The sequence below is a fragment of the Canis aureus genome, chromosome 30 (assembly GCF_053574225.1).
Source record: "Canis aureus isolate CA01 chromosome 30, VMU_Caureus_v.1.0, whole genome shotgun sequence".
NCBI classification, from domain to species: domain Eukaryota; kingdom Metazoa; phylum Chordata; class Mammalia; order Carnivora; family Canidae; genus Canis; species Canis aureus.
Window position 1 is genome coordinate 32,857,027 of NC_135640.1, and position 18,934 is coordinate 32,875,960.

General features: G+C 39.9%; 1 protein-coding gene across 5 annotated transcripts in view; it reads right to left on the reverse strand.

Annotated features, from left to right (window-relative positions):
• Positions 1–2,896: 2,896 nt before the first annotated feature.
• TMEM50B (transmembrane protein 50B) overlaps positions 2,897–18,934 on the reverse strand; it is a 55,989-nt gene continuing 39,951 nt past the window's right edge. For all 5 annotated transcript variants that reach the window (XM_077879065.1, XM_077879066.1, XM_077879062.1 and 2 more), the window contains 6 exons: positions 16,912–17,044; positions 14,398–14,510; positions 12,512–12,579; positions 11,842–11,934; positions 7,770–7,827; positions 2,897–4,354 (listed from right to left, as the gene is read on the reverse strand). In XM_077879065.1, coding sequence (XP_077735191.1) covers positions 4,309–4,354; positions 7,770–7,827; positions 11,842–11,934; positions 12,512–12,579; positions 14,398–14,510; positions 16,912–17,010 — 477 coding nt within the window. In that variant the 5' untranslated portion in view covers positions 17,011–17,044 and the 3' untranslated portion in view covers positions 2,897–4,308. The remainder of the gene's footprint in view (positions 4,355–7,769; positions 7,828–11,841; positions 11,935–12,511; positions 12,580–14,397; positions 14,511–16,911; positions 17,045–18,934) is intronic.

Here is an 18,934-nt window from a genome sequence, read left to right on the forward strand (position 1 = left end):
GCCCAGGGTCTGGCCCATGTCGCCGTGCGGACCGGCCCCCAGCGCGGTGGCCCTCCAGTGCCCCCCTGGGCTCCCAAGCGCAAGGGATGGGCCTTCGGAGAGAACAGCAGGCTTGGGAAGCTGCCTTCAGGCGTGAGTGGTGGTGCAGTTTTAAGGTCGAGGTCCAGGTAGTGCAGTTTTGAGGTCAAGGTTAAGGAATCAACGATGTTCAAGAATGTGGTTTTCAACAGAGACACACGTGAGCTGAAGTTACATTCGGAGGGTGTGAGGAAGACGCGGGCAGGGGTGAACCTAACCCTGGGTCCCCCCCCAGGAGCAACAATCGCTGATCCGGTGTTGAGGAGACTTCACAGGACCTACCGATTTGGGACGAGGGTTGGATTTGGAAAGTTTGGGAGTTGGAGGTCTGGAAGGAAAGGGAGAAGGAGGGTGGAGTAAATATTTGGGTGTTTTTTTTTTTTTTTTTAAGATTTTATTTATTTCTGGGATGCCTGAGTGGCTTAGCGGTTTAGCGCCTCCCTTTGGCCCAGGGTGTGATCTTGGAGTCCGGGGATCGAATCCTGCACTGGGCTCCCTATAGGGAGCCTGGTTCTCCCTCTGCCTGTGTCTCTGCCTCTGTGTCTCATGAATAAATAAATACAAATCTTTAATTAAAAAAAAATTTATTTCTTCATGCCTGTGTCTCTGCCTCTGTGTCTCTCATGAAGAAATAAAATCCTTTAATTAAAGATTAATAAGTAATCTTTTAATAACTTTTAATTAATTTAAGGATCTTTATTTTTTATATTTTAAATTAATCTTTTAATTAAAGATTTTTATTTATCTCTTCATGAGACATAGTTGCAGAGACACAGGCAGAGGGAGAACCAGGCTCCCTGTGGGGAGCCCTATGTGAGACTCCATCCCTGGACTCTGGGATCATGCCCTGGGCCAAAGGGAGGCGCTCCACCACTGAGCCACCCAGGTGCTCCTATTTGGGCTTGTTTGCAATGAAACTGAGAAGGGGCACTAAGAAAAGTAAAGACCGTCTAAGTATCAAAGAAAATATAACTGTGTTCATGTTTAAGAAAATGGAACTATCATAAAGCCTAGCTTTCGAAAGCAAAAATTGCCACAATTTCCTCAAGGTGAAGATCTATTCCAGGATCAAAGTATACCTTGATTTTCCTCCATAAATCTCCAGAAAAGCACCGAAACTACCAGTCACTTCAGGCTGTTCCTTCGTAGGTTGTTTTTTTTTTTTTTTTTTAAAGATTTTATTTTTATTTATTTGGAAGAGAGCAGGAGAGCAAAAGGTGGGGGGAGCAGCAGAGGGAGCAAGAGAAGGGAGCAGGGAGCCTGATGCGGGACTCAATCCCGGAACCTCAGGATCATGACCTGAGCCGAAGGCAGATGCCCAATAGACCGAGCCACTCAGGCGTCCCTATTCCTTTGTTTTCCATCAAAGAATTAAGAAAAACAATCAACAAAGTTAAATAAGAACTTCTAGATCAAGTAGCTTCTACTTTAATTTTTCCTGTCTGGACAGATGATACAGTGAAGAGCTTGCTCTAACCTAACTGCGCCCTCTGTTAACCACAAAATGTGTCTAATTGTTGAGAGAATAAAATTAACATAGGATGTTTCTCCCTCAGGATTTAATAGGTTGTTACTTGAGATTGTCTTGAAGTAGCCTCAAACCTGTACAAACTTTAAACAGAATCAAAATGAGAGTGCGATGACAAGAGGATACAGGAAAAACTGGGATAATTGAATCTAAAATGAAACAATGGGGCAGCCCGGGTGGCTCAGCGGTTTAGCACCGCCTTCAGCCCAGGGCCTGCTCCTGGAGACCTGGGATCGAGTCCTGCATCGGGCTCCCCGCAGGGAGTCTGCTTCTCCCTCTGCCTCTCTCTCACTGTGTGTCTCTCATGAATAAATAAATAAAATCTTTTAAAAAATAAGATGGAACAATGAAGCTGACATGATGACTGAAAACCCTTCGACTGGAAAAATGTTCAGACCCTGAGTTCAATGTCAAACATATGGGTGAGGCTCTTGCTCAAGTAGCAAAAATTATGCAAATGTTATGTGACTTAACATCAATCTTTCCCGTTCAACCTTGCTACTTCATTATGTTGATACATATCAAAATTTATATAATAGAAACATTTAGACTGTTTTTTCATAGTGGCAACACCACTAGGAATACCAGGATCTAAGAAGCAGTATAATAAAACAGAATGCTTTGGTAATGCTGGTCTACCTAAAAACACCAAAAGACACTCAAATTCACAGCCATTGAACCTGTGTAACGGGGAGAACTTTCTATTAAGGGAAACCCACGTATTTTTTTTTAAGATTTTTAAAATTTATTTTAGAGAGAGTGAGCAGGAAGGAGAAGAGGGGAAAGAGAGGGAGAGAGAATCTAAAGCAGACTCCACACTGAGTGTGGAACCCGATGGGGGGCTCAATCTCACAACCATGAGATTCTGACCTGAAACCAAGAGTTGTACTCTTAACCAACTGAGTCACCCAGGTGCCCCTCATGTATTTTTAGATGATTATAGAGGGCTCCATCTTTTCTTACAATACCTGTAAGGGTATGAACATTACCCCCCCAGACACGCCTTTTTTAAGTGAGTAAACAGAGGAAGATTGAGTGATTTGCTCACAAGTACAAAACAAATTCATGCCAGAATCAGGAATAGAGACAACAGCCACTATTTCAGTTGGTCTTCCGGCATGCCCTTCGCTAGCCTTCATACTAGCATTTTACGAGTCTGAGCATAATCTATTTCTCTTTATGTCACAAAGAGAAACTGCTTCTTTGACCAGGTCCACTCGAATAACTGAAAGTGAACAACAAGCAGATTCTTATGGTTTGTTTTCTCCAAATGATTTCACAATATTGGGATGTGTGAGAAGTAATATTTATTGCAACACGTTACAAGAGAGTGGCAACCAGTAAATGGTCTTACAAGTTGTTGGAAGCAAGACAACTGACACTGGAAGGAATAATGAAACAAGAAGGCGTCTAGACAAATGCACAGCATTCCACAACCGCTTCATACTCTGTGCACGGTAAATCCTCTCAGAGAGGAGAGAAGGTAAAATCAAAATAAGGCTTGTTAGAAGCTGCATATTAATACCATTGCTATTATTCTGTCTTACAACAAAAGGTGCTGTATAATCCCTCTGGAGGAAAAAAGTGCAACACGAAGCCTCTATAAAGCAAACATAGCAATAAGGACCCAACCACCGCTTTGACATCTCTCCTAGGAATACACACGGTGCAAAAAAAGTGCTTCAAACTCAGCAAAAGGAGGTTTCGACTGGAATATGGACTTTCAGGTTAAAGATATATTTTGCAGGAAGAGTTCACCCAAAGTGCAAGAGCTACCGCAGAGAGACACTTGCAGGTGGTAACTAAGTGGAAGAAATGCCTAATTTTTCACTAGGTCATAATGATTCCCTTTGGGAAGAAGTGCTTTATCTTGAAACTAATTATTCCAGTTTTTGTTATATGGTTCATGCTTTTAGACTGCAATTGTCTCAAACTTGCTTGATGCTGAATTTTGTAATGTCAGAAAATAACAGCCTGCCAAAAGAGAATCCCATTAGATGGATCCCTGGAGCTGCTTTTACAAGAAGCATGTTGCTGAGCTGCCTTACAGCCTTTTCACATTAACCATATGAAGCTGAGCTTATTTGACCTCGTATTATTCGTTCTCAAATAAAGTCACGTTGGAGGAATTGTCTTTAAAAGAGGCTTTCAAACTGGTCCTTCAGGCATTTAAAAAATCTTCATATAAAAGTCCACTTCTTTAATACATATGAACAAACACCTTTCCTTTAAAAAAATCTCATTTTTAAGCCAAAATAAATTACAACTTGCTGAAATATCCTTTCTAATGGCTCAGTGCTTATTTCAGGTACATGGAGCTGTATTTTTTTTTTTTTTTTTTGCACATCTTCAGAAATTAAAGATACTAAAACACAATGGTTAACTCTTAAAATGACATGAAGATATAACCCTGGCTCAAGGAATAGATCAAGCTTTTAAGTCTTTAGGAATAAAAAACTGATTCTTATCATCCCATCCATATAGTTTTATATTATATACATATTAACAATCTATTAAATGATTTTTTAAAAAAGCACAGAAACTTCATCAAACTATTTTAAAACTCAGAGCACAGAAGTGTAAAGAAACAGAACATTTAATGTACAATCTATCCCGTTTGGCAATGTGTAAATCATGTCGAGGGAAGAAAACTTATCTACAAATATAACAAAAGAAAAGGAAGTGTGCTCTAAGAAGTGCTCTCAGGTCCAAAGCTCTTCAGTTCTTCCAAATTTGTAGATCAGAGTGCTAGAAAGATATTAAAAGAAATCATGAGGAAACAGTGCATGGGAATGAGCAACAAAGAAGTCACTTTCTAAGCATGCTTTGACAGGTATCTCCCTGGTTCCTCTGGATCAATTTCTAAAAATAAAGACTGCAGTGGTACTGGTCTGAATGTGCTCATTTTATACAGCAGTTTGTTGGCCTTGATGGCTAAGCTTGGTTGATTAAATAGACTTTCTTAAAGCCTGGGAAGTTATTAGATAGAAAACCTGTAAGGAAAAGAGGCATTTCTCATAGCACAGGGATGAGGGCCACTTTACATCGCTGGGCTTAGGTCATACCTGGGCTTTGATAACCGAGGAATCCTAAAACAGACCAGGCCGCACTTCTTCATTCATTTACCATATAATTACCGTCCCCGGAGGACTGGCTAGGCAGCGGGCCCTAGCTAAGTTCTAGGAATGTTGGAGTCACAGCAAAGCAAATGGTACTCAAGAGCAGAGCTGAGAGCCTGAGGAAGACCATCAAATTTCAACAGCAAAAAAAATGCTGTAAAGGCAACACACCTGGTGCCAAGAAAGTGAAACAGAAGTAGCTAGAGAGGTCGAGAAGGTCTTCCTGAGAAAGTGGCGGCTGAGCTGGGATCTGAAGGAAGGGTGGAAATGATCTTGGTGAAGTACAGGGGGAAGAAGGAGGGTGCAGGGGACAGAGGTAGGGCACGCTGGGGCCGTAAGTTGAGCTGTGGGTACACGGGATGTGTTGGATTTGAAATGTCAGCCACCCAGGAGAGGGAGGAAAGTGGACACTTGGTTCAGACGTGGAGACAGACCCTTGTGACTCATTGGCATATATGCAGTAATCAAGGTCTTGAGCATAAAGGAGTTCACTTTGAGGGAGAAGAGGCCTGGACTTGAGCCGTAAGAAACTTCAAAAGTTAGTAGCCAGTGGGTGGAGGGCCAGCTGCAAAGGAAGCAGAGGAAGAGTGGCCACAGACATAGGAGCCACACTCTGCTACTTAGAAAGGCCCAGCACAGAGGAAGCACACAGAAGGGTGGTTAACTTGCCAGGCTCTGAGCTGAGCATTCAGTTAATGCAGTAGCCAGGGCACATGAGCACAGGAGTTTTTCTTTCTTTCTTTCTTTCTTTTTCTTCTTTTTTCTTTTTTCTTTTCTTTTCTTTTCTTTTCTTTTCTTTTCTTTCTTTTCTTTTCTTTTCTAAGATTGTATTTATTTATTCATGAACAACACAGAAAGACAGGCAGAGACAGGCAGAGGGAGAAGCAGGCTCCCTACAGGGAGCCCAATGAGGAACTCAATCCCAGGACCCCAGGATCACGACCTGAACTGAAGGCAGATGCTCAACCACTGAGCTACCCAGGAGTCCCTAGATTAGAGTTTCAAGATCTGATATCTGAGATCTTGAAAGATCTTGAAGATCTAAGATCTTGAAACTCTAAACAGTGCCTAAGATGTCTTCAGGAAAACTCAACTGTATCCCCAAAGGACTGTTGGTCACATGCCAGGAAATAATTACAAGACAGCAGAAACCATCAAACATCTTTGAAAGCCACGAGTGTCCAGGCCACGATGCAGTAAGAGAGCAGAGCACAGCGGTCTCCTTAAACGGAGGGGACGGAGCTGAGAGTTCAGAGAGGCCAAAGCGGCTAGAGTCCGTGAGGCAGAGTACACACGGCTAAGGAGAGAGGGAGACATGCAGGAGACTCCCCTTGAGTCTTCTGCTGAGAACTGATGAGCAGATGAATGTGAAGAAACTACTCAAGGGGAGGGAAGGAGTAAGTCCCAGAGCTGTCACAGGGCTGGGAAGACTTCCCAACCTCCTAAGCAGTGGGAAGCCTCAGAATCGATGGTGCATAAAATGCACCCCCTTAGTCAGGGGACATGTCACCCCTAGACTGGGGCAGCTCTGGCTCTGTCCTCCAAAGCTTACAAGCGAGACTCAAAAGGATCGAACTGTCTCCGAGTGACCTAAGTGCACCCAGGATGAAGATAAAAAATGTTTAAAGGAATGCCAAAAAATCCAGCCCCCACCCCCACAACCAGCTGCATGTGAAGAAGCAACTGAAAGGAGAAAGACCCAAAATAGAGTAGAAATTAACAAGCAGAGACTCAGAACTGACACAGAGGAACTCTGAAACAGTTAATAAACATGCGTCCTATGTTCAAGAAGGTGCTGGAGAGTGTGAGCATGTTAAGGAGAAATAAGGAAAATCAAGCAAATGGAGATGAAACCCATGTGTCTGAGGTGACACACCCCTGGATAGGAGTGATAGTGGACACCTGCAGGAGAGGAGACTAGTGTGACCATAAAGATATAACAAGAGCAAGTGTCCCAAATGAAACACAGAAAACAAAAACCAAAAAAGGACGAAGTACTAGGGGTAATGACTCAAGAAGCCCAGTATATATGGATTCCGACGACAGTGGGATGGACGGGGGAAAATCTTTGAATAAATAATGGCTGAAAAGATTCCAAATTCAATGAAAACGAAACCCACAGAGAGATCCAAGAAACTCAATGAACCCCAAACAGAATAAACATGCAGAAGGCTTCATCTCAGCACATAATAATCAGGTTGCTTTAAAACAGTGACAAAAACAAAGTTCTTCAACGCTTAGATCTTAATGATTTGGGGGGTAGGGCTATAAATTTATAAGTGGATGCCTAAAATACTTATTTTTATGTTAAAAGACATTCATTCTGAAAAGCATAGGATATGGGCTTAATATTTTTATTAGTAAGTTCCAATGTGGGGCTCAAACTCATGAGCCTGAGATCATGACCCAAGCTGAGATCAAGAGTTAGATGCTTAACCAACTAAGCCACCCAGGTGCCCCATGAGCTTTATTTTAGGGTTTTTTTAGAAGATTGCCCCTGAAAAATACTTTTGCTTCGTTTTTTTATTTACTTTTCTTAAATACTTAATCAAAAATTCAATTTCCTAACCAGTTTTTTATATGACATGATAATAACATATATTAAATCTGATTTCTGTTTTTTTTTTTTTTTAAATAAAACCTGGTATGGTTTTTAATAGGCTATGGAAGAGTAGTCTGGGTTCAAGTCTCTGCTCTGCAATTACTAGCTGGTGTCCCGAAGTAGGCTTTGAACCTTATTTCCTCATCTATAAAATGGGAGCATCACCTGGTTTGTAAGTAGTATTTTAGACAATTACATGGGAACTGCAAAGGCAACATATATAAATCATCCAGCTGAGCTCTTAGCTCAGAGCAGGACCCCAATTAAATAGTTTACATATGCCCCTTTATACAACAGCGGAATTTTCACCTTTTCAAAGAAGTTCTACACACTGTTAACTAATTCAAAGGATTTATACATGTTTCATTCTATATGCTGCTCTTATAATGAAGTGAGATTTCTGTAAATGCTTTAGGTGTGGTTAAGAAATTAGGCAACTTACCTAAAAAATATAAGTGCATTTTGAAAAAACACAGCTAATCCTGGATAAACATCAGTATCTGCACATACAAAGTAAAAACAGATTAGAAGATTGCAAAAGGCAAATGGCAGTGGTGCAGTATTTGTGCCACTCACAATGACACACTCTGTATATTATAAAATACGGCTATTATTCATTATCTATGATGAAACTTTAGGAAGAAAATATCCATCTTATTCTCCCAAAACATCTTATTCTCACTCTGGATAAAAGACAGTGAACTTCGTAGATTCTCTTTTTTGTCTAAGGCGATTCCTATTTGCTTGTAGCTGCAAGAGAGCTGCTAAGGAAGCAGCAGTAGCTCGCTCTGCCCTTATTTGCAGTTTTGCCTCTTGAGGTTTCACTTATCCTCGATCAAGCAGATGATCCTCCTGATGGGTTATCAGTAGGTCACCAGTAGCCTAAAGCTACATCACTCACCTCCCTTCATCTAGTCACACAGATGTGTTGTTATCTCACATCATCACCAGAATGAGAGGGTGATTATAGTACAAGATATTTTGAGAGAGAGAGAGAGAGACCATATTCATGTAACTTATTACAGTATACTGTTATAATTGTTCCATTTTATTATTAGTCCTTGTGGTTAATCTCTTACTGTGCTCAACCTTTATCATAGCTCCTCAAACTTTATCATAGCTCCTCAAACTTTATCATAGCTTCTCATGTATAGGGATATCAGAGTACAGGTAGGGTTCAGTACTCTCCATGGTTGCAGGCATCCATGGCGGGGGTCTTGGTATATAACCCCCATGGAAAAGGTGGGGGGAAAACTATTGTATAGAAATACAAAAATGGGGGTGCCTGGGTGGCTTAGTGGTTGAATGTCTACCTTTGGCTCAGGTTGTGATCCCAGGATCCCGGGCGGGATCAAGTCCCGCATCAGGCTCCCCATGGGAGCCTGCTTCTCCATCTGCCTATGTCTCTGTCTCTCTATCTCTCATGAATAAATAAATAAAATCTTAAAAAAAATGTAAGAAAGATACAATTTAATTCTTGATGATTTAGTAGTCTAATAATCTGTATACTTATAGTGGGCAAATTATTTAGTCTTATTATGCCTTAGTTTCCTCATTTGTAAAATGGGCATTATAACATCACCTACCCCACAGAGTATGAGAAATGTATGACTGTGTGTATAGTGCTTCGAATAGTACTTGGCCCATAAAGTGCTATGTAAATGTTAGCTGCTATTATGATTAGTCATAGGTCAAGAAAATCTGCACAACAAAAGATTTGAAATATGTGTCAGAAATGCTCTCTGAAGCAAAAGCATATTCAATTTATAAACAGGAAAGTATATATAATGAGCACTGCTGTACAAATAAAAAGATGAAATCCACAACTGAGAAATTTCTTTTTTTATTTTATTTTATTTATTTATTCATGAGCGAGATAGAAAGAGAGACAGAGGCACAGAAAGAGGGAGAAGGCTCCCTGTGGGGAGCCCAATGCGGGACTTGATCTCAGGACCCCGGGGGATCACGCCTTGAGCCAAAGGCAGACACTCAACTGCTGAGCCACCCAGGCATCCCCACAATTGAGAAATTTCTCATTGTGTACTAGTTCTTTAAAAAAAAAACACACAAAACCAATGACTGCACAACCTTTACAAACTTCCTACTTCCCTACACACCTTCCAGAAATGATAATTTATGCCCATTTTCATAACAGAAACTGGAAAGTTCCACCAGTTGCTTGAAGTCACTAAGTAGATTTTCCAAGGAAATCAGTAATAGTACTTAGAGTCAGGGACAGAGTGAGCTTAAAACACACTTCCCTATATGATTGCATTTATATGAAATAGGCAAATCTACAAAGACAGATTAGTGGTTATCTAGGGCTGGTGGAGAAGGTAATGGAAGTGACTGCTAATGAGTAAGGGGTTTCTTCTGGGATGACAGCGTTCTAAAATCAGAATGTGGGGTGCCTGGGTGGCTCAGGTGGTTAAGTGTCTGACTTCGGCATAGGGTCCTGGGATCATGCCTGCCATCCGGCTCCCTGCTCAGTGGGGGGAGTCTGTTTCTCCCTCTGCCCCTCCCCTGACTTATGCTTTCCAGCCCCCTTCAAATAAATAAAATCTTTAAAAAAAAATTGGATTGTGTGATGGTAGCACGACTCTAGGTATATTAAAAACACTGAAACATACACTTTAAAGGGGTAAATTACTTGAAATGCAAATTATATCTTAATAAAGCCGTTTTTAATAAAGCACTTTCCTTTACATGAGGTTCATACTAGAACTGTGTCCTCCATTAGTATTTTTAATTAAAATAACCTTTCTTCTTTCTTTCTTTCTTTCTTTCTTTCTTTCTTTCTTTCTTTCTTTCTTTCTTTCTTTCTTTCTTTCTTTCTTTCTTTCTTTCTTTCTTTCTTTCTTTCTTTCTTTCTTTCTTTCTTTCTTTCTTTCTTTCTTTCTTTCTTTCTTTCTTTCTTTCTTTCTTTCTTTCTTTCTTTCTTTCTTTCTTTCTTTCTTTCTTTCTTTCTTTCTTTCTTTCTTTCTTTCTTTCTTTCTTTCTTTCTTTCTTTCTTTCTTGTAATCTCTACACCCAACGTGGGGCTCAAACTCACAACCCTGAGATCAAGAGTTGTACACTGTCCCTCCAACTGAGCCAGTCAGGCACCCCTACATTTTAGATATATTTGATGAATAATATTATCTAAACAGCAGTCAACCACTTGTACTGACTTATTTTTTTTTTAAGATTTTATTTATTTCCTTGAGAGAGAGCATGTGAGAGAGAGAGAGCGCACACAAGCAGAGGGAGGGGCAGAAGGAGAAGCAGATTCCCCGCTGAGCAGGGAGCCCAATGTGGAATTTGATCCCAGGACCCCTGGATCATGACCTATGCTGAAGGTAGACACTCAATCACTGAGCCCCCCAGGTGCTCCAGGAAATAAGTTATTTTGTGCTGAAAGACAAAAATTTTCAAAGATAGAGCTAGGAATTGAAGGAGTCCTATCAAGGGTATTAAAACATCAGCTGTGGGTAAGGACAAGGCCATGCGGCAGTTAGACAAAGAGATTGCAGGGGTAGAAGGATCAGAAGATGAGTAAGTGGTGTTACGTGTTATCTGAAACAGACTCCTGGTCTTTGAAGTGAAGGGAGAGAAAAGCAGGTTCTTCTAAGACTGGATCCTGCCTTTTGACCCCACCCTGGAGGAAAACCATGGTGCCTGGAGTAGCCACAAAACTCAGGATGGTGCACTGTGAGCTCACTCCACTGAGTGAGTGAGCAGGTTTCTGCATGAAGGCTACAGTCATGTCTTCAGTCTTACCCCTAAAAATCTCCCCTGTACCTATGCCTAAAAATTCCAGGCTGGGTTGGAGAGAGGACATCTCAGTGGAATACTGGGGTTTATACCCCTGAGCTGAAACTCTCGAGGCAAGGTATGTTTTGGAATTCAGAAATTTTCACATGTAGGAATGGTGATGCAGGGCAGAAATACAACATAGCAGCCCAGCTCTGTTGGGACCAGCCTCCACAAGGAAATACAACCACATTCTAGCAAGAAAACATCTGAATATCAATTCAATGGAATAAAGACCATAAGGAGCCCCTGTCAACTTAGGTCAGGTTTGGCTGCCAATCTGGTTATGAGAAACCTAACTTACAGCACTTTGTGGATTTTAGGATTATGTATATGGGATTGTAGAGCTGTACAGATTTCCCACTTTACCACTTACAACCCTCAGTAAATGGACCTCGAGTATACAGCCTGGCTGTCCAAGGTAAAGAAGGTAATCAGAAGCACTAGAAATGGCTGAGAGTTACCTGGTCTTGTCAGTGGCTTAGATTCCACAACCAAGCTATCCCACTGCACTCAGCGACCCCACTAACAGCTTTTATTAAACAACTTAGGTATCTTCAAGCTAAGTGAATAGTTACACTAAATTTTACTCCAGGTGGAGCTAACGGACTACGCTACATGTAAAAGACGTATGTGAATCTCTATGAAATAAAAGAGGAGTAAAATTAATTAGTTAGTTAATTTAAGAAAAAAAGAAATAAAAAGGAGAAATAAATACTTACTTTGGGTAACATATGCACCAAAGAGAATCCACATGGAAGCAATAAGTGATCCAAACATCAACATGAAACCAATGAAGAGCCAAACTCGAGCACCTATATAAAGAACAGGCTTTAGGATTTCCGCTCATTTCTGCAGCTGTCTTAAGAATGAGTCACAATGGAAACACCATTAACTTAATACATGCTATGCATATCAAAGACAGCCACATATTCCCATATTCATATGGAATATGTGAGCAGCACTACACCTGCTCTAACAATTAACTGAATAAAGACTTAAAAAACAAATTAAAAGGGGTTAAGCCACACTTGGGAAGAGGAAAAAAAAGAGAATCATCTTTCTGCTGGCTACAGAAACTAATACCCTGGCGAACTAAACTAGGTGAGCATCTAAGTAATTACATGACTGAATTGATTAACTGATTAATTAAACCCTAAAGCCATCATTAGCTTTGCCAGAGGAGTAACCTGGATTCCAACAGCCATTGATTTTAAATAATAACATTTTATTTATATACTATGAGCAGTAAAACATGACTAAAATAGAACTTCTAGGAGTAATCTTAACAATTATATACAATCATAACTAGGCCTATATAAAGAGACCTTTTATTTTCTGCTGATAAATTCCTCTTTGCCAGTGTACACTGACAACTCAAAGTGCCTTTACCTGTTCTTCCTAAACAGCCGCTTTCATAGCTGTCACCTCTCACCTGAGCATTGGACACAGCATTTATCCTGCAACAACACAAAATCATCTCCTAAGCTTTGATGCTGCTAAGATAGTCACAGATGTTTATATATCATTTCTTTTTTTTTTTTTTTTATATATCATTTCGAAGAGAAACATCTCCTAATTAAAGTCAGTATCTGGATAATTGAACATTTCTTTTTAACTTAACAAATATTCTCGTGGATAGAAATGTTACAGAACTCTTTACCTAAACTTCACCCAGAAAACATACTTAGTTTTAAGAAATTACTATCACTAAAAAAAAAAAAAAAAAAAGAAGAATTTACTATCACTTGTCTCCAGAGATTATGAAAGAGGGGCCAATTTTCTGAGTTCTTCGCCTATTTTACATTTACACATGAATGAGTCAGGGTGAGTCATCGTATTTTAAGGTTCTCATTAATCAAGAGTTAAGTTCCTCTTTTTGTTAAAGGTCAAGTGATTTTCTCTGATCCATTTCTCAAAGTCACACATTTGATGTCTGTATAATAAACAGGCCCACTTTACTCACGCTCTTCCCATTTTTGTTAGAGCAAGGTGCATTTATAGTAGAAATGTAGATAGTATAGTATGTATAGTAGAAAAGCCTCTTCTCTGCACCCTTCATAGATGTAAGTAGTTCTACCTTCTACAATTTAACTTTTTAAAAAATATTTATTTAGAGAGAAAGAGCGCACCAGCAGGGTAGGGAGGGGCAGGAGGAGAGGGAGAGAGAATCTTAAGCAGGCTCCATGCCCCAGTGTGGAGCCAACAGGGGGCTCAATCTCATGACCCTGAGCCAAAATCAAGAGTTGGACACTTAATTCACTGAGCCACCCAGGTACCCCCACAATTTAACTTTTATAACTCTTTACAGTATAAGGAAGTTATGTAATCTTAACGTTTTAACGTATTTTAAAATTAATAAAAGATATCCACAGAAAGTTTCCAAACTCTTTTATGAAGTGAGATTTAACAGTTAAGCCCAAAAATGATTTAATAAAAAAGAAAAGCCATAGGCCAATCTCATTAGAGGCCAATCCCCCCTCCTGTCAGCTACTGGCAAACACAAAAAAATAAATTATTCTCCATGCTAAAAGTTCCATGTGTTACAATACTCAAGGAATGATTCTCTAAAAAACAATCTAGAAATGTAACATATTTCATTAAATCTAAGATGCCACTGATTTTTTTATGATCCATGATTATTTTTTTTACCACCAAGAAAAAGGAATATTATCAATTGTGGGGCGCCTGGGTGGCTCAGTGGGTTAAGCATCGGACTCTTGATTTTAGCTCAGGTCATCATCTCAAGGTCATGACCCCAAGTCTGCTCAGCGTGGAGTCCGCTTATGCCTCTCCCTCTGCTCCCTTCGGCTCTTTTCCATGTGCCTGCACTTTCTCCCTCAAATAAATAAATAAACATCTTAAAAAAAAAATAGATTCTCTCCCCCCACCCTCTTATTCCCCACCACCAAAATTTACATATATATAAAATCAACTGTAATTATAAGGTAACACTGACTATAAGAAGCACTCCCATATTCAGAAATATTCAAATATAAAAAATAATCTTGGGACTGATAAAATACAGTACTGACCAGTTTAACAATATTATAAGAAGAAAAATCATGTGATAATCTATAGATGCTAAAAAGATATGTGACTAAATTCAACACTCATTCTTGATTTTTAAAATCTTAATAAAATGGGGAAAAATATATATTTATCATGTCAAAGAAGAATCCATTGATTATTAAAAGGTTATTCCAGATATTAAAAACTATAAGGAAAACATGTTTTTTGGAAAACAATCTTGAATTAAGAATTATTTTCATACTTACATGAAGAAAGCCAATGTGGAGAACACACCACACGTGTGAAAGGCATGGTTTAACTGCTCTGGCTTAGGGTACACCACGGCAGCATCAATCATTATCCACCAACCTGTAAAAAACTTGTGCAAGAGCCCAAGTCATTAAAATAACACTACCACTTTGGCTTAGCATGAAGTTACTTGCTCTGTAAAATTCCTATATTTCTACAGACCATATAAATGAAACATAATATATTTCTACTTTAGAGTTTTGGATGTGGAAATATAAAAAATAAGAATCCCTTGTTGACTTACTCTTGATAACATCTGAGCTGAATTTACCTAATCAAATCAGTGTAAGATTCTGAAGTTCTGCTCTCAATTCAAGATTTAAAAAATGTGTTATCGGGGATCCCTGGGTGGCGCAGCGGTTTAGCGCCTGCCTTTGGCCCAGGGCGCGATCCTGGAGACCCGGGATCAAGTCCCATGTCGGGCTCCCGGTGCATGGAGCCTGCTTCTCCCTCTGCCTGTGTCTCTGCCTCTCTCTCTCTCTCTCTCTCTCTGTATGACTATCATAAATAAATAAAAATTAAAAAAAAAAAAATCTCTCTCCTCATTCCTACCCAGCCAGACCTAGGGCCCTTTCTCAGGGATAGCTGTAATTTCCATTTAAAAAAAAAAAAAAATGTGTTATCTGGAACAAATTATCTTCTTCTTTTATCCTCCATAATTACACGCACTGAAGCTCTCTTTAAAATATATTATTTATTTATTTGAGCATAAGAGCACGAGCACACATGCGCACAGTGGGAGGGGCAGAGGAAGAGAATCTCCAGCTGACTCCCAGCTGCGTGCAGAGCCCAACACAGAGCCAGATCTCACAACCCTGAGATCATGACCTGAGCCAAAATCAGGAGTCGGATGCTTAACCCACTGAGCCACCCAGGCACCCTGAAGCTCTCTTAAGTAACCTCCAGCTAACCAGCTCCTGATTACCTGATGTGTCTCACTCTCTCCAGAGAACATTCCTTTTTGATATGCCCAAGCTCTTCTGCTTCCACAAATGAGCTGCATTACCAGGGGTCAGCTGTCATGTCTCCAAAACTATTTAAGCTTGCTGCAGTTTTTTTTTTTTGTTTTTTTATTGTTTTGGTTTTTTTTGCCTGCTGCAGTTTTAATCGATGATGCAGTTTGATTAAATGCTGCCTAACTGTCTGAACATAAGTTTGTAAAATGTAATGTTTCTATGTAAACTAAGCTGAAAAGACTTAGAGGAACTTTTGAAGAATGTCATGGACAAATTAAGTGCAGGTGAGATGACCACAAAGCGCATAAAAAAAGTAGAGAATTCACAATTATCTTTAATTCCTGCTCTGGGTTATTTATTTTTTTTCTACTAGACCTCAGGTATAGAACTGTATACTGAAAGAGATACATTTTAAAAATGTAATGGATACTGAAATTGGCTTCAGAAACTCAGGGCAGGGAGTAGATGATGGAACACTAAAGCAAGATGGTCGTGATTTTTTTCTGAAGCTGGACTGTTTGAACATGGGATGAGTAGGGTTCTTGATCCCATTCTATTTTTGTTGACTGTACATGCTTAACATGTTTTGTAATAAAAAATTGAAAAAGAAAAAAAATGTTAGGAAGAAAACGAAGCAAGTGTTTCCTCCACAAATGTCTTCCTCTCTTCCCTGTCAGAGCTGCAGCGGGGGGGTAACTGGGCTGGGGTCCTTTCCCTAGAGCACTGCAGGGCTTCAGTTCTAACACAGCCTCAGGTCCTTACTGCTATCTACACATCCTGAATCTCAGTGAGTCACAACACTATTTGGTTATCAAATTCCAAGCCTCTGATGAGCTTACAGGACTTATATTGTATCATTAACTTAAAAAATGCTACTGCTTGTAATAATTGTATTATCACTTGAACTGAAGATATTAAGTTTAACAAATTTATTTTTTTTTATTTTATTTATTTATTCATAGAGAGAGAGAGAGAGAGGGGCAGAGACACAGGCAGAGGGAGAGGGAGAAGCAGGCATCATACAGAGAGCCTGACACGGGACTCGATCCAGGGTCTCCAGGATCACGCCCCGGGCTGCAGGCGGCGCTAAACCGCTGCGCCACTGGGGCTGCCCAGTTTAACAAATTTATAAAGTCAAACCAACCCAGGGCTTGCTTACCATGTTTTGTTCAGCAATATCTAGAATTCTAATTATTCCTCTAAAATAACAGTGAAATAAACACTTCTGAAAAGGTATTCATGATCCAAAGGAATTGACAATTTTCAGGGCAAAGGGATGCCTGGGTGACTCAGTGGTTGAGCGTCTGCCTTTGACTCAGGGCATGATCTCTGGGTCCTGGGATCAAATCCCACATTGGGCTCCCCAAGGGGAGCCTGCCTCTTTCTCTGCCTGTGTCTCTGCCTCTCTCTTTCTCTCTGTTTCTCATGAATAAAAAAATAAAATCTTAAAAAAAAAAATTTTTTTTTAGGGCAAAAAATTAGGCAAAGTGTCACCAACCAGGCCTTTTCACTTACCAATATGCCTGCCACCACAGAAGCCACAGCATTTCTTCTCTCACTCCAGTCAATACATTCACATTCTGGCCAACGGAAATTATCGAGGAAGCCTGCCATTTTCACCCCGTAAGCATGGATTTTTCATTAAACTCTGTATTCGACAAATAAAAAGAAAAAAATATTCAAATCTAAGGAAATGTTTTTAAGAAGTGAAATATCTTTTCCTTTCTTAAAGTTTTAAACAGAAATTGGCTTTAGGTCCAGACCTAGAGTTAAGGAAGAAAAATTAAATACTTTAATGAATACCGACTGACATGTACACAGGATTGTGTTGGGACACAAGGGGAAGTTTACTATTTACAAAATGAGCCTGATGGTTTTAAAACATGTCTGCCAATTCTCTGACACTTCTGCTTCACTGAGAAATCAATGTCCCTCTCCTGGAACTCAGGCTTGGCAATCAAAACTGGCTGACCAGTAGAGTAGAGGAAGTGATTCTATGTAATGTCTGCCATACAGCTTCTATGACTAGATAGTAAAAGGCAACACAGCTTATAGCTCGTTCTCTAGAACACTAGTACCAGACTTCTGAGTTGCCATGTAAAAAAATCTAAGGTCAGAATGCCGTGAGGAGACCATGTACAGGTGTTCTGGCCCACGGTTCCCAGCCAACAGGTAGCACCACCTGCCAGATGTGTGAGCAGCCACTTCTAGGTGACTGCTCTTCCAGCTATTGCACCAGTCCAGTACCCAGACTTCCAGCTTTACCCAATGAAGCCCCAGATATATGGAGCAGAGACACCATCCTGGCCATGCCCTTGGCCAATTACTGACCCACAGTAAACCATAAGCATAACAAAATCATTGTTTTAAACGACTAAGTTTCAGAGTTATCAGGAACACAGCAATCAATAACTAGCAGGAGAAAAATCATGTGCATAAAGAACTATAAGGGTATAATATGCTGTCAGAATTTTTTTTAAGTACATTTTGAGGGGATCCCTGGGTGGCTCAGCAGTTTGGCACCTGCCTTTGGCCCAGGGCATGATCCTGAAGACCCGGGATCGAGTCCTGCATCGGGCTCCCAGCATGAAGCCTGCTTCTCCCTCTGCCTGTGTCTCTGCCTCTCTCTCTCCCCCTCTGTGTCTATCATGAATAAACAAAATCATAAATAAATAAATAAATAAATTCTTTAAAAAAATAATAAAACAAAGTACATTTTGATGAGGTGATCCAAGAACACCTTAAATTCCAAAAAGTAAGGGGGAAAAAACTATTTGAAAGCACTGAAGAGTGCTGAAAAGCAGGCAGACACTGGAGGGAATTTAACCCTTAAAAGAAAACACAATGAGTTAAGATCTAGTTGGAAAGGAATGAGTCACAGGAAAGAGCCCCAAACACTTTAATATAAACTCTCTTTAAATACCTGGCTAATCCCCCAGAGAGAACATAAATGGAGGAAATTTCAAGAAACTCAGCAGGAAAACAAACAAACAAACAAACAAACAAACAAAAACAAGCTGGAAGGCTAAAAGAACTAAGCAGAGCTCTCCTACTGCCCAATGCAGGATATTTTAGAGTTTGTTCCACCAAGTCAGAAGAGATCAGTAAACATCTTGGCATAGTAAACATCTTGGCATTACTCTAATAAGGTATAAAACCAAGTGTCTACAATTTGAAGGTGCTCAGCCAGCATTTTTAACGGCCTGTTAGAACAAAAACTGACACTCTTCAGATGAAGATAACTGAACTGAGAGTATCTATAATTCATCATCCACAATGTCTAATATGTAGCAAAAAATTACTAGACACTCACAGAAGCAGGAAGAATGCAATCTATTTTCAAGCCGGGGGGGTGGGGGGGGGAGAAGTCAACAGAAATAGGCCCCAAAATGACTCAGATATTGAAATTAGCAAAGACTTTAAAGCTACCATAAACACATTCAAAGACTTAAATGAACATGGTCCAAATGAAGTGATGAAGAATCTCAGTGGAGAGATTTTAGAACTGAAAATTATAATATTTGAAATTTTAAATGAA